Source organism: Cottoperca gobio, chromosome 18, assembly GCF_900634415.1.
Source record: "Cottoperca gobio chromosome 18, fCotGob3.1, whole genome shotgun sequence".
Lineage (NCBI taxonomy): Eukaryota > Metazoa > Chordata > Actinopteri > Perciformes > Bovichtidae > Cottoperca > Cottoperca gobio.
In genome coordinates, this window is record NC_041372.1 from 12,537,560 (window position 1) to 12,549,292 (window position 11,733).

General features: G+C 40.9%; 2 protein-coding genes across 2 annotated transcripts; both read left to right on the plus strand.

Annotated features, from left to right (window-relative positions):
- The first annotated feature begins 212 nt into the window (after positions 1-212).
- On the plus strand, positions 213-6,581 carry LOC115024042 (E3 ubiquitin-protein ligase TRIM39). The gene is made up of 7 exons (XM_029455422.1): positions 213-239; positions 1,427-2,414; positions 3,653-3,748; positions 3,859-4,102; positions 4,541-4,687; positions 4,827-4,853; positions 4,938-6,581. Exons 2-7 carry the CDS (start codon positions 1,470-1,472, stop codon positions 5,489-5,491), a joined length of 2,013 nt encoding a protein of 670 aa, XP_029311282.1. The 5' UTR covers positions 213-239; positions 1,427-1,469; the 3' UTR covers positions 5,492-6,581.
- A 1,240-nt stretch (positions 6,582-7,821) lies between these two features.
- Positions 7,822-10,966, plus strand: LOC115024023 (E3 ubiquitin-protein ligase TRIM47-like). The gene is made up of 3 exons (XM_029455403.1): positions 7,822-7,841; positions 9,806-10,444; positions 10,709-10,966. Exons 2-3 carry the CDS (start codon positions 9,905-9,907, stop codon positions 10,964-10,966), a joined length of 798 nt encoding a protein of 265 aa, XP_029311263.1. The 5' UTR covers positions 7,822-7,841; positions 9,806-9,904.
- The last annotated feature ends 767 nt before the right edge of the window (positions 10,967-11,733 follow it).

An 11,733-nucleotide genomic window follows, 5' to 3' on the forward strand; every position in this document is an offset into this window, starting at 1 on the left:
AATTATAGCCATAACAGATCAACACTGACTCCACTGTAGGAGAGTTAAAGCCAGTCCTCCTGTGAGGGCCATAGCCAGGGGGTATAAATTTGTATCTGGGGTAAAAAGAGAGGGAGGGGGGTAGTATATTTTGGGTGTTAGGTGTGTGTGTGTGGGGGGGGGGGGGGTTGGAGGTGGCAGTGGTTATAGCCTGTCTCATGTATCAGTGCACAGTGGAGCTTTGAGGCAGCTGCTCTCTGGTGAGTGTCCCCATATCTCTGCTTTTTCTGTCGTCTCTTCGTCCTCTCCTGCGTTTTAATTTTTATACCCTCACATCTGCTTCTCTGTGCTCTCAGGGGAGTGTTGTTTGTGTTCTTTTTTATTACCATTTGGTTGCTGTGACCTGAGCAAAGGACTTTTTTCTTTTGCGATCAGTTTAGTACAGATTCAAGAGAAGACATCAACTGTAGCTACATTTTTGTATTTTTTGAGGCACGGTGTTTCCATGTCAAAAATAATCCAGATTATTCTTTGTTAGCAGCGAAGCACAGCAAGACAGGTCTCTGGCTAGACCAATATTTTTGGAAAGATGTTAATCCGGTCTGCTGTGGATACCTAGGCCTCAAGCAGAGAGCTGCTTGAGTTACACGTCAAACTCACTTAGTTTCACACATACTGCCTTTAGATTAATTACACAAGCATTATATACGTAAATCAATGTTAGACCCAAATGTTTAAAAAGCAAATATATGGAAGGTCTGAAACAACACAAAAACATTTATTGTTGACAATATTTCCAGCAGATATTAGCTCATTACAAATGTATTGGTATATGTCAGCAAATAATGAATATGTGCTGTGAAAAAATATGTTACTTACTTTGAAACAATGTTGCCATTACATCGCTTGTCCACCAGGGACAGTGACAAGTTATATCTGTATATCTTGATCTAAATGTAAGTAATCCTTCTCAAAGGTGTTATGAGTTTATATTAAAATTGAATATATCTATATTATAGATATAGATATTTTTCTCACAACCCAATCAGAGCAGTGTAGGTTTTTTCAAAGGGGGGCTTAAAGAGACAGGCGTGAAAACGGAGCGTTTCAGAGAGAGGGTGAATACAGGTATATTCAGAAAAATAATGTGTTTTTTGAACAGTAAAGCATCTAAAAATGCTCTTGTAGAAAACCCAAAATGCAAGTATGAACCTGAAAATCAGTATAATATGTCACCTTTAAAAAAAAGAATACAACAAACAATACAAACAACACTCCCCAAAGACTCACAAGGGCTCAATTATTACAGAGAAAATCTATATTCTCAGATATTTGGCTTGCATTTGTAATAATAAATGAGTCCTGTCATGCTTTGCTTTGTGAATCTGCATGAAAATGACCCTAAATAAAGTCCCGCCATCTAACCCCAGCAACCTCAATATCACAGCAGGTTTGATGCCCCATTCAGAGCCTGGTTGCTTGCGTTGAAAATGACCCTGCCTCTCCGCCGTGCAGGAATGGCCACCACTGGGAACCTTTCTGAAGAGCAAGTGCATTGCTCCATCTGTCTCGACGTCTTCACTAACCCCGTGTCCATCCCCTGCGGTCACAACTTCTGTCAGGGCTGCATCCTGGGATACTGGAAAACTAGCCCTTTGTACCAGTGCCCTATGTGTAAGAAGTCTTTCTACAAGAGGCCTGATATTAGCGTCAACACGGTCCTGAGGGAAATTGCAGAGCAGTTCAAGGAGATCAGGGTTAGAAGTGCGGAAGAACAAGTGAGTGAGGAGTTGGCAGAAGAGAGAGAAAAGAAGTGGACAATGGAAAGAAGGAAAAAGGAGGATGAGGAGAGGCTTTTGGAGAATGATCAGAATCAGCAGCTTCTGGAGGAGGTGAAGCAAGAGGAGGAGAGGAGTAAGAAAGAGACACTAGGAGAGAAACAGCTTCTACCAGAGGAGTTACCACCGCTGATCCCCCCTGTGTCAGCACCCAGAACCTCTCCTCCACCCTCACCCGCACCCCGAGCCACAGCTAAGAGGCCGCCTCCACTGCCCCAAACATCACCCCCACCGTCACCTCAGATCCCTGCTTCTTCATCCCCTCCACCTACCTCCTCTTCACTCCCACTTCCTTCCTGGGAGGAGGTCCTCTGCGATGTTTGCCTGGGGGACGGCAGGCCAAAAGCAATCAAATCCTGCCTCGTGTGTCTCACTTCCTACTGCGAGGAGCACCTGACGTCTCATTCCGCCAGGTTCACCAAGCACAAGCTGATAGAGCCTGTTGCTAACATGGAGGACAGGATGTGTCCAAAGCACGAGAGGCTCCTGGAGCTCTTCTGTAAGAAGGACCAGACCTGTGTGTGCGTGCTCTGCACCGAGACTGACCACAGGGCGCACTACACTGTCCCTGTGGAGAGAGAATGGATGGAGAAGAAGGTGAGACAATTTGATCAGAAATCTTGGTTTGACAAATGCTAGAGCAGCTTTCAAGGATTCCTGCTGACTCTGAATTACAGTTGTGAAGAAGCAGTGAGATTGTCATCTTCATTGTTGGTTAGTAATATGATTAGTTTTTCCAGTACCGAGTAGTGTTAGGCACTGGTTCCCAACCTGGGGGTCCCAACCTCCACTAGGGGTCGCCAAAGCTTCGTAGGGGGTCGCATTGCCTTCTTAATCTAAAGGGGCGTAGGACAACGTTTAAAAATATACAGTTGGCCTATATATCAATATTTCATTAATTTCTGTGAATACAAATAATTTTTAAATCCATTATTATATAAAATACACTGAAGACCTGGACACTATATTCACAGAGCTTCCCCTCCCTGCTAAACAGCCCCGTCCTTGCATTAGAAAAGTATGCAGTTGAAACAACTACAAAAAGCCTATGTATATGATAAAAATAAAAATAGTTAAAAATACAGACGGAGAATTGTAAAACTTCCTAAAAATAACAGGAAAACTCATCTCTGATGGAAATAATCTGCTCAAAATTCATCAAAATTGCTCGTTTTACACAAACCTGCAGTTATTGCAATCACTGTTTGGGTTAATTGTACAGTTTATCAGTTGTTCGGCACTGTTATTGTTATACATTGAATATCATATTGAATACCCATAAAATATGTCACTTTGGGGTCATCGGTTTTCTCCATTTTCCTTCTGTCCATACTAAAATGGGTTTTTCACATCCAAAAAACATGTTTGTACTCTTGCATTGTAGTTTGGATGGCAACATCTATTTTTTATTCATTATCCTTCCCAGGAAACTGTAACGAGCAGGAATTTTAAGAAACCACAATATTCCTGTGTCATGCAACAATGCCGTTTTCAGTGTTCAGAAAAGATTTAACCTTTAACCTGAATGTAATTGCACTCCATGCAACACGTTTGAGGTTAAAGCCTGATTATTTATGTTTCCAGAGAGCAGCTTTACCACTTAGTAGTGTTAATAGGAATTACACCCGTCATAATTTCATGTCAAATCATTTCCTGATGGGGTGCATGGGAAGTTGTCTTCATATCAGCGAGCTCCATGGTCCATGCCAGAAGCTTTTGCCCCCAAAACCAGGACAACAATTACAACAGTAAAAGTAAAGATGGAGATATTTGTGTCTCTCAGGTTATCATGTGCATGTCTGTCATCAGCCTTGTTTCTGTGAAATGTTGTGCAGGCGCAGCTGAAGAGGACAGAAATAGACGTCCAGCAGATGATCCAGGACAGAGAGAAAAAGGTGGAGGAGATCAAACACTCTGTGGAAGGAAACAAAGTGAGTCCTCCGGAGATCACAGAGCTCGATCACATTCTAATACCACCAGGAAATGCATTTACACAGAATATTATTCAATATAAACGTGTGTAATTGGTCTGATTTTCAAGGCCAGCGCTCAGAGAGAGGTTGAGGAGAGCATCCAGCTCGTCTCAGAGCTGGTGCGCTCCATCCAGAAGACTCAGGCCGAGCTGGTTTTGGCCATTGAGGAGAAGCAGAGGCAGACGGAGAGGTGGGCTGAAGGACTCATCGCTGAACTGGAGCAGGAAATCACTGAGCTGAATAGGAGAAACACAGACCTGGAAAAAGTGGCTCGGACCGACCACATCCACTTCCTAAAGGTTACAGATTATTGTTGTTTTGAAGAGAAAAATTTAGGTTAAATAATGTTTTAAGATAGATCAGATTCCAATCCTTCCATGATTGAGATGTTTGGCATCTCAATTTCATGCTAGGGGTAACATCTTTGAATGTGCATCTCTTATTAAGAGTTTCCACTGTAGCTTTTTATTGCAAATAACAATTGTTTTTGTTTTCTTCCGCTGTCTTACTAAAGGGTGGTGGTAAAATTAACCTTTCCCTTGGCTTTTCTTCCACCATCTGCTTTGTGCTGTAACAACAGTGCCCTCTTCCTGTTCTGAACTGTAATGCAATCCAAAGGCACAACATTTAAAATAAACTGTAGGCTGCCAATCATTTTCAAAATAATCTTGCAATCTTGTTTGTTTATGAAGTAGTTAAATATAGTTTAGAGTACTCCAATCCAACACCTCCTGATTATTCTCCGTAGAGCTTTCCCAGCCCTGAGCACCCTTCCTTCTGTCAAAGACTGGTCTGAGACCAGTGTTCCCACTGCCATATGTGTCGGCATGATCAGGAGATCCTTGTCCAAACTGGAGGCAACGTTAAATCAAATGATCGGCAAACTGTCTGAAAGTGGTAGGATTTAGTTTAACGTTCAAATACATCTTTTATATGTTTTTCTGTTTGATTTTTAATTGAGAGCATCACCAGAATCAGAATCAGAATCATACAGTATATCTTAAACTCTTATATCTTTCTTGCGGTTGTTTTACAGAGATCAAGAAGATTCTGAAATATACAGGTATTATTTTACATTTGGTTTGATCTTTTCATGGTCTTGATCTCCAACAAAATAAATCCTTCATTATGTCTCGCCTTTCTGCAGTGGACGTCACTCTGGACCCTGACTCAGCCAACCCTTGGTTGCAGCTCTCTCAGGACAGACATCAGGTGAGACACCTGGGAGCATGGCAGGACCTCCCAGATCACCCTGGTCGCTTTGACACTGTGGTCATTGTCCTGGGCCGCGAGGGGTTCACGTCAGGGAGACATTACTGGGAGGTCCAGGTGGGGGACAAGGACGACTGGTACATGGGCGTGGCCAGGTCTTCTGTCAACAGAAAGGGCAGGATATCCATAAGCACGACACAAGGCTACTGGGCTCTGGCCATGAAGAAAGGCCAGGGGTACCTTGTGTCAACAACCCCTCCAATACCGCTCCCCCTCGACCCCAAGCCCAAGCGAGTGGGTGTGTACGTGGACTACGAGGAGGGGCAAGTGTCCTTTTACGATGTGAAGGCTTGGACCCATATTTACACATTCAAAGATACGTTCACAGTGAAGATCTTGCCCTTTTTCTACCTGTACTGCTGCGATAAAGCCTCTGATACCATCGTGATCTGTCCTGTGAATGACAAAAGCCCGATCAAGCAAAGCTAAGTACAAGTTTGACAGTAAAAACAGCACTGAAAAAATCTTTATGAAATTGAAAACTGATTGTATTTTGTTGTAGCCGCCATACTAGTTTTGATGAAATCCTGTGTTTTGTATATTTATTACATTATATAGGTATAGGGTAGCTCTAAAAATATATTAATTGTACACCTTACATATTCATAACGGTTAATAGAAGTTTCATAAAACCTTAATTAAAGGGATAGTTCAACATTTCTGGAAACTTCATATTAATTTTCTTGCCGAAGGTTGGATGAGATCATTACAACTCTCATGTCTGTACACTGAATATAAAGCTAAGGCTAATTAGCGTTTTTCTGCAATGCAGTGCAATATGAGTACCCGGGTGGCACTTCTCACCCTCAACGGTCACCATCTTGGCTACGTAGTGGAAAGGGAGGCCCCAGCAGCAGTTGCGGTTGTTTATATGTTATACATGTGTTTTTTCTCTCTCTAAGTAACACCATACTGTTGCAGGTATAAGCCTTCAGTATGTTTATTGGGCTAATTTAGCAGTCTGTAATGATTTATTGCCGCGAAAGGTAACGCAAATGCTAGCTAGCTAGCTAATAGTGGCTATCGTGATTTCCGGAAAGTGCACAACAGACGTGTACGATTTGAGACAACACTACCCTGTCGAAATTCACGCACTACGCAAGTAGATAGTGTACACAGTGTAGCCTACTAACTGAAGTATCCAAATTGAGACACAGCCTTGAACTAGCAGGCAGTTAGCTTAGCGAATTAGTGAACTTTAGAGGTGCTGGACAGAGCCAGGCTAGCTGTTTCCCCCTGTTTCCAGTCGTTTTATAAAGCTAAATATATGTACCATCCAGTTGTAACAGCGGTTTTAGTTTTCTCTTATAACTCTCAGCGAAAACGGCAATAAGCGTATTTCCTAAAAATTAAGGATTCTTTTAAATGCATGATATTTCAAAAATCAAAAGAAATTGTAGTTTCTTGATCTCTGATTTTATGATTGCATGTTAATTTTTATTTAAGTGTGATTGATGCTGCAAATGTTGTATGCTGAGTGAGTTCATGATTTATAACAATAAATGTGCTCTCAAATATTCCCAAATGTCATTATTTCTTTGTTCATTGGCTTTTGGAAAATACTGTTAAGTTTAATTTCAGTAAAATTACGTCACTTGCCTTCTAGTAACTGGAGCCACTGCAGCTCCTCAGAGCTCTTCTCAAGATGATGACTATTGAATTGTTTGTGATGCCATAAATTGCAGATTATGAAGACAGTTAGGCCTCTAGCATATTCAGAAGAACTAGTGAGTCAGGTGAGTATTTTTTCAACAAATTTAGCAGTTTCTCTGTTGTTTTCGGTTTCAAAAAACAGAACTGTAAGAATGTGATGCAGGATTAAGACATACAAGTTGATTCAGGTGAAAATTATTGATTGGGCGGGTCAGAATTCACATTGTAAACATCCTAAAATTAGACTTGATTCTAAAGATTTATGTAACTTTTTGGCTTATTTTTTTACCAAAATGTTTGTGTCTGTATTAAGTACAAGGGGAAAAAAGCCGGAAAGAACAGATATATAAAGCATATTAGAGAGATCATTGAGTGCCTCATTGCCGGAGGATCATTTCCAGTGTCTGATCTGTCTGAACGTCACACCACCTTGTAGTCACAACGTCTGCAAGACCTGCCTCAGCAGGCACTGGGACAAGAGTGATTTACGCAGCTGCCTAATGTGTCATAAAAGATTCCACGTGGGGCCTGAGATCTCCACAAACATGGTGATCGAGGAGATGTCAGTCCAAATAGATAAGAGGAAAGTTGCGACACCGGAAAGCAGTGGAGATAGACCTGTCGTGCCAAGTTCGGAGGAAGGGTTTAAAAAATGCTGAATTTTCCATGAATATTTTGCAACCACAGAGCTCACACAGTCATTAAAATGAATGCAAAGGACTCCTTATCAGGTGATAACCGATTTCACAATGCTGTCATGACACAAGTGGATTCTTTCATTTTAACATCAGTCTATGAACATTTATTGACTTTCTTCATTAGAATAAAGGAAGAATACTTTATTAACATCTTCATTTGCTTTAACACTAAAATAAACTTATTTTTTGCATTTTTGTTGCCCTTTTTTGGAGCGGCAGCTAAATTGTTATGAGGAAACATCACCTGCTTTATCGGGTGTACATGAGTTTATGAGCATCCAGGAAATGACAGGAGGCGGCCCTGTTGACAGGAGTCCAACCCTCTTTCCCAGCACTGATAGGTGTGTCTTTACCTGTCCAGCTGATAAGAGTGCAACACAACACTGCGAGAGCCTCAGGAAATACAAGCTGATAGTTACACATGAAAGGTAAGTGAGTTTTATATTTTAATTTTAATGTTCCAGTATTTATAAGTAGGCTAAAGGTTTAATCTTTTTTTGTTTGTAGTTCATGTAAGTTATGACTCAGTTTCACTTTTAGCCACTTTAGACTGTCTAATTATAAATCCAAAAACATATTTAACTTGTACTGTATGTACAAATGTAGCAATCAACTGACCACCTTGAACTAGTCTAACTAGTATCTCGATTTTGATTGACCAGTGCAATATTTTTGAAATGACCACATGGCTCTGACGTAGCATCCTCACCTTTCTTCTGAATGAAAGCCAGTCTATGATTAATACTCTTAGCTGGAAGGTTATTCAGTTCAGATGTTATGGCTTCTACTTGTTGAAGGAATATTTTCCTACTAAGAATGGACACAAAATACTTACACTGTGTAGTGGCCCAAACTTAATTATACAACAAAATATATAAAAATGTTTCTTTATTCATATATTTATTTCTGTATAATCTATGCTCTCTCCTTCCCATGTTAAAGCCTCGATAAACATGTATATAACCTCTGTAACCAACGAGCTGCTTGGTGTGTGTGTGTGTGTGTGTGTGTGTGTGTGTGTGTGTGTGTGTGTGTGTGTGTGTGTGTGTGTGTGTGTGTGTGTGTGTCTCAAGGTCAGCTATTACACATGATCTATTTTACAACTTTAGGAAGTTCCTCAGACATCAGAAATATAACGCAACATGTTTATTGGACGAACATTGCTGCACTGCTGTAAACCTCCTTTACCTGCAGCTGCTGGTGTGCAGTTTTATGGGATGAGTGCAATTAAAAAGAAGGCAGCAAGGTAACCTGCAGTGATAGCCAGGACCTGGAGCAGATCTTTCCACCAACAGCTGGAGGAAGCGTTCTCAGCGAGGCGAGCAGACATCTCTTTGATGTGGACTTGCATTGACTCAACTATTGCTGCGTCCACAACTGGATCCTGTGATAAAATTAAAGACTCTAGAAGCCTCTTATCGCAGGTCTTTCAGCACAGCCTTGCCCACTTTCTTGGTGTTCTTGTCATCCGGGCAGAATCCTCTAGTGATAGCGAGTCCTTCCATCGTCTGGTTTATTAGTCTCTTTGTGTGGGAGACCCAGTCCTCCTGCCTGCGGTTCTGGAGAGCGTGACACTTGGTCATTACTCTCACCGTCAGCAAGGTGACAAACAAGCAGAGCTGGTTCTCACTTTCTGCCCCGGTTCTGGATTCGGAGGCAGAAAGATCAGCAGACTCCGTAGATGTTTGAGGTCGATCCACGGTGACCTCAGAGTTGTTTTCCTTCTCCAGGATTGTCTCTGGTATATCTTTGTCAGATAAGACAATCTATACCATACGTACTTCAGCTGTCTTCAGTAGTCTGTGTAGTGAGATCTGATCCAGAATGTGAGAAACTCTGAGCCTCTAATGTGTTCTAGAATGTGATTCTAGAATTCCAATGTGATGTCACAAACACGTGTGAAGTTGAAATTAATTGTTTTATTTATGTCATGTTTCTCAATATGTCTCATAGCTTTCATAATGTACTTCAAAATAGTTGTTTGATGATCCTGATGCCAAACAGGAAGTCCAACATATAAAAGCCATAAAATCTGAGTTTTCAAAGTCAAATGCTTGATTAAAAAGAAAAGTAACACAACAGGAAAGACACTTTCACTTCCCAGTCGATGGGATTAACAGGAAGGTGTGAAATGTAGATTCAATCATTTCCCCCCCCCCCCTTTTTGGCCGGGTCAAAGAAGATACCGATGGAATGTGACTGAGTACTCTAATGAAACTTCAAAGAAAAGAGGTTTTTTGAGTGAATCAGAAATAACCCTTTTATTCCTGTTGTCGTTCTTACACACGTTCAGCTGTTTTGGGATTCTGCCACCAGAGATAAATTGATAAAGAAGTTCTGTAATTCATATGTTATATGTTCATATGCTAATACAAGTTTGTTTTCTCTTCAGATATACTGTAATCAACAATCAATGGAATACACCATCATGTGTGCGTGCTGATACCACACCAAATCGGGCCACGGGTTGCATGCATGTTTGTGCACACACATGCAAAGTCTAATGTCAGAGCCTCCTAAGTGCTGCATCTGTCTGGAGGAGTTCAGCAACCCTGCTTCCCTACCATGTGGACACTGCTTCTGCCTGGGCTGTATAGGTGAATACTGGAGGATCCAAGGGTCCTGTCAGTGCCCCCTCTGCAAGGCCTTTTTCCCCACCAGGCCACAGCTCAAAACAGAACAAACACTACTTCCTGGTCGCCGGACTGAGGAGGCAGATATGCCTTTAAAAGCTGGTGAGGTTCTCTGTGATTTCTGCCCGGGGAAGCATAGAGCAGTCAAGTCCTGCCTGGAGTGCCTGGCCTCATACTGCGACACTCATCTGGAGCCACACTACCGGAGTGAAGATCTTGGGCGCCATCTTCTGATCAGTGTGGTGAAGAACCTGGAGGACTCTGTGTGCAGACTGCATGGGAAGCAGTTAAACAGATTCTGTAGGAGTGATCAAACGTGCATCTGTGCCATGTGCTCCCAGACAGAACACAGGGGCCACCATATTATTTCTATCAACAACGAAGCAACAAAGAAGAAGGTATAGTCTAATAAAAGCACCACATTAAAGAGTTCAGCTATTTTTGAGTAGCACTTGCAGATTTTGACCTTCAACCTAAAATCTTGAAACTCACTGACAAAAGGTCTGTTTTGCATCAGCTGTCAAAGGAATATAAAATCAAATTAGCATCAGTGTTGGCGGTATATATATATATATATATACATATATAGAACAACGTTAATTACACTGTGTCTGCAGCTTGACACATTTCACCGCAGCTTCGCTGTTTTGTTTTTTTCACAGGTTAAACTAAAACGGAGAAGGATGAAACTTCAGCAAGTGATTCAAGAGAGACTGAGTAGAGTTGAGAAAATCAAGCTCTCTTTAGACCTCAGTGGAGAAAATCCAAAAGATGCCTGGACACAAAATAAAGAGCTCATCAGACAACTGGAGGAAGAAATCTCGGAGCTGCAGAGCAGAAACACGGAGCTGGAGCAGCTCTCACAGACTGAAGACGACCTCCACTTCCTACAGGTCTGCGTCATAGCCGGAAGTCAATGAAATCACATTTTTTTTGAATACGCAATATTTACACTAGTATATATAATGCTATATATATATAACACTAGTCAACAACCACAGTTTTTTTCAGTTTGTCTCTCTTGTCTCTGCAGACATTTCTACATGCTGCTGTTGACGATTCACCTTCAAGAACATTGGAACAAACCTTTTTCTATAGTGGTTAAATTTAACATAAACACTGGGAAACTAACAAAATCTACCTCAATATTTTATAAATAAATACAATATTTAATTGATTTACATTTATGACAGTGGTTTTAATCTTCCCAGCTAACTTTACACCAGAAAGCAAATAAAAGCATATTTCCCAAAATGTCAAACTTTTGCTTTAACAGTTTCATTGGAGGATTCCCTGCTGAAATGTTTAATAATATATTTTTTTGTACAAATAAAATATTAATTAGGATTTCATTCTGTCTATGGCAATTTAAAAAGTCACCTTGATCCTGGGTGTGGCCAAAAGCGCATTGAGAATATATTGTATGAATGTAATTTATGCCTGGGTGGATGATGTGATTCATTTTAAGGATAAAGTGAATTTGAAATAGTTCAGGGTTTTAATGTTTCATCTTTTTTTCCTTCCTTTGGACGAATGAATAAAACACTGTAAATACGCTTTTGTTGCAGTTTTTCTTTTGCCTCAAAAAACTGATAATGAAACTGAAAATGAATCACTTTCAGTCCATCAGTGAAACATCAATACACAGAGTTGCAAACATGAAACCTCAGTGAGTCCAACATTTCCT

What these genes read in the sequence shown, in the direction of transcription:
- LOC115024042 (XM_029455422.1), top strand. Translation starts at nt 1,470, where the DNA reads ATGACCCTGCCTCTCCGCCGTGCAGGAATGGCCACCACTGGGAACCTT. An exon ending in ACTCTGTGGAAGGAAACAAA is followed by an intron (nt 3,749 to 3,858) that starts GTGAGTCCTCCG and finishes CTGATTTTCAAG; the next exon opens with GCCAGCGCTCAGAGAGAGGT. An exon ending in GAAGATTCTGAAATATACAG is followed by an intron (nt 4,854 to 4,937) that starts GTATTATTTTAC and finishes GCCTTTCTGCAG; the next exon opens with TGGACGTCACTCTGGACCCT.
- LOC115024023 (XM_029455403.1), top strand. Translation starts at nt 9,905, where the DNA reads ATGCAAAGTCTAATGTCAGAGCCTCCTAAGTGCTGCATCTGTCTGGAG. An exon ending in ACGAAGCAACAAAGAAGAAG is followed by an intron (nt 10,445 to 10,708) that starts GTATAGTCTAAT and finishes TTTTTTTCACAG; the next exon opens with GTTAAACTAAAACGGAGAAG.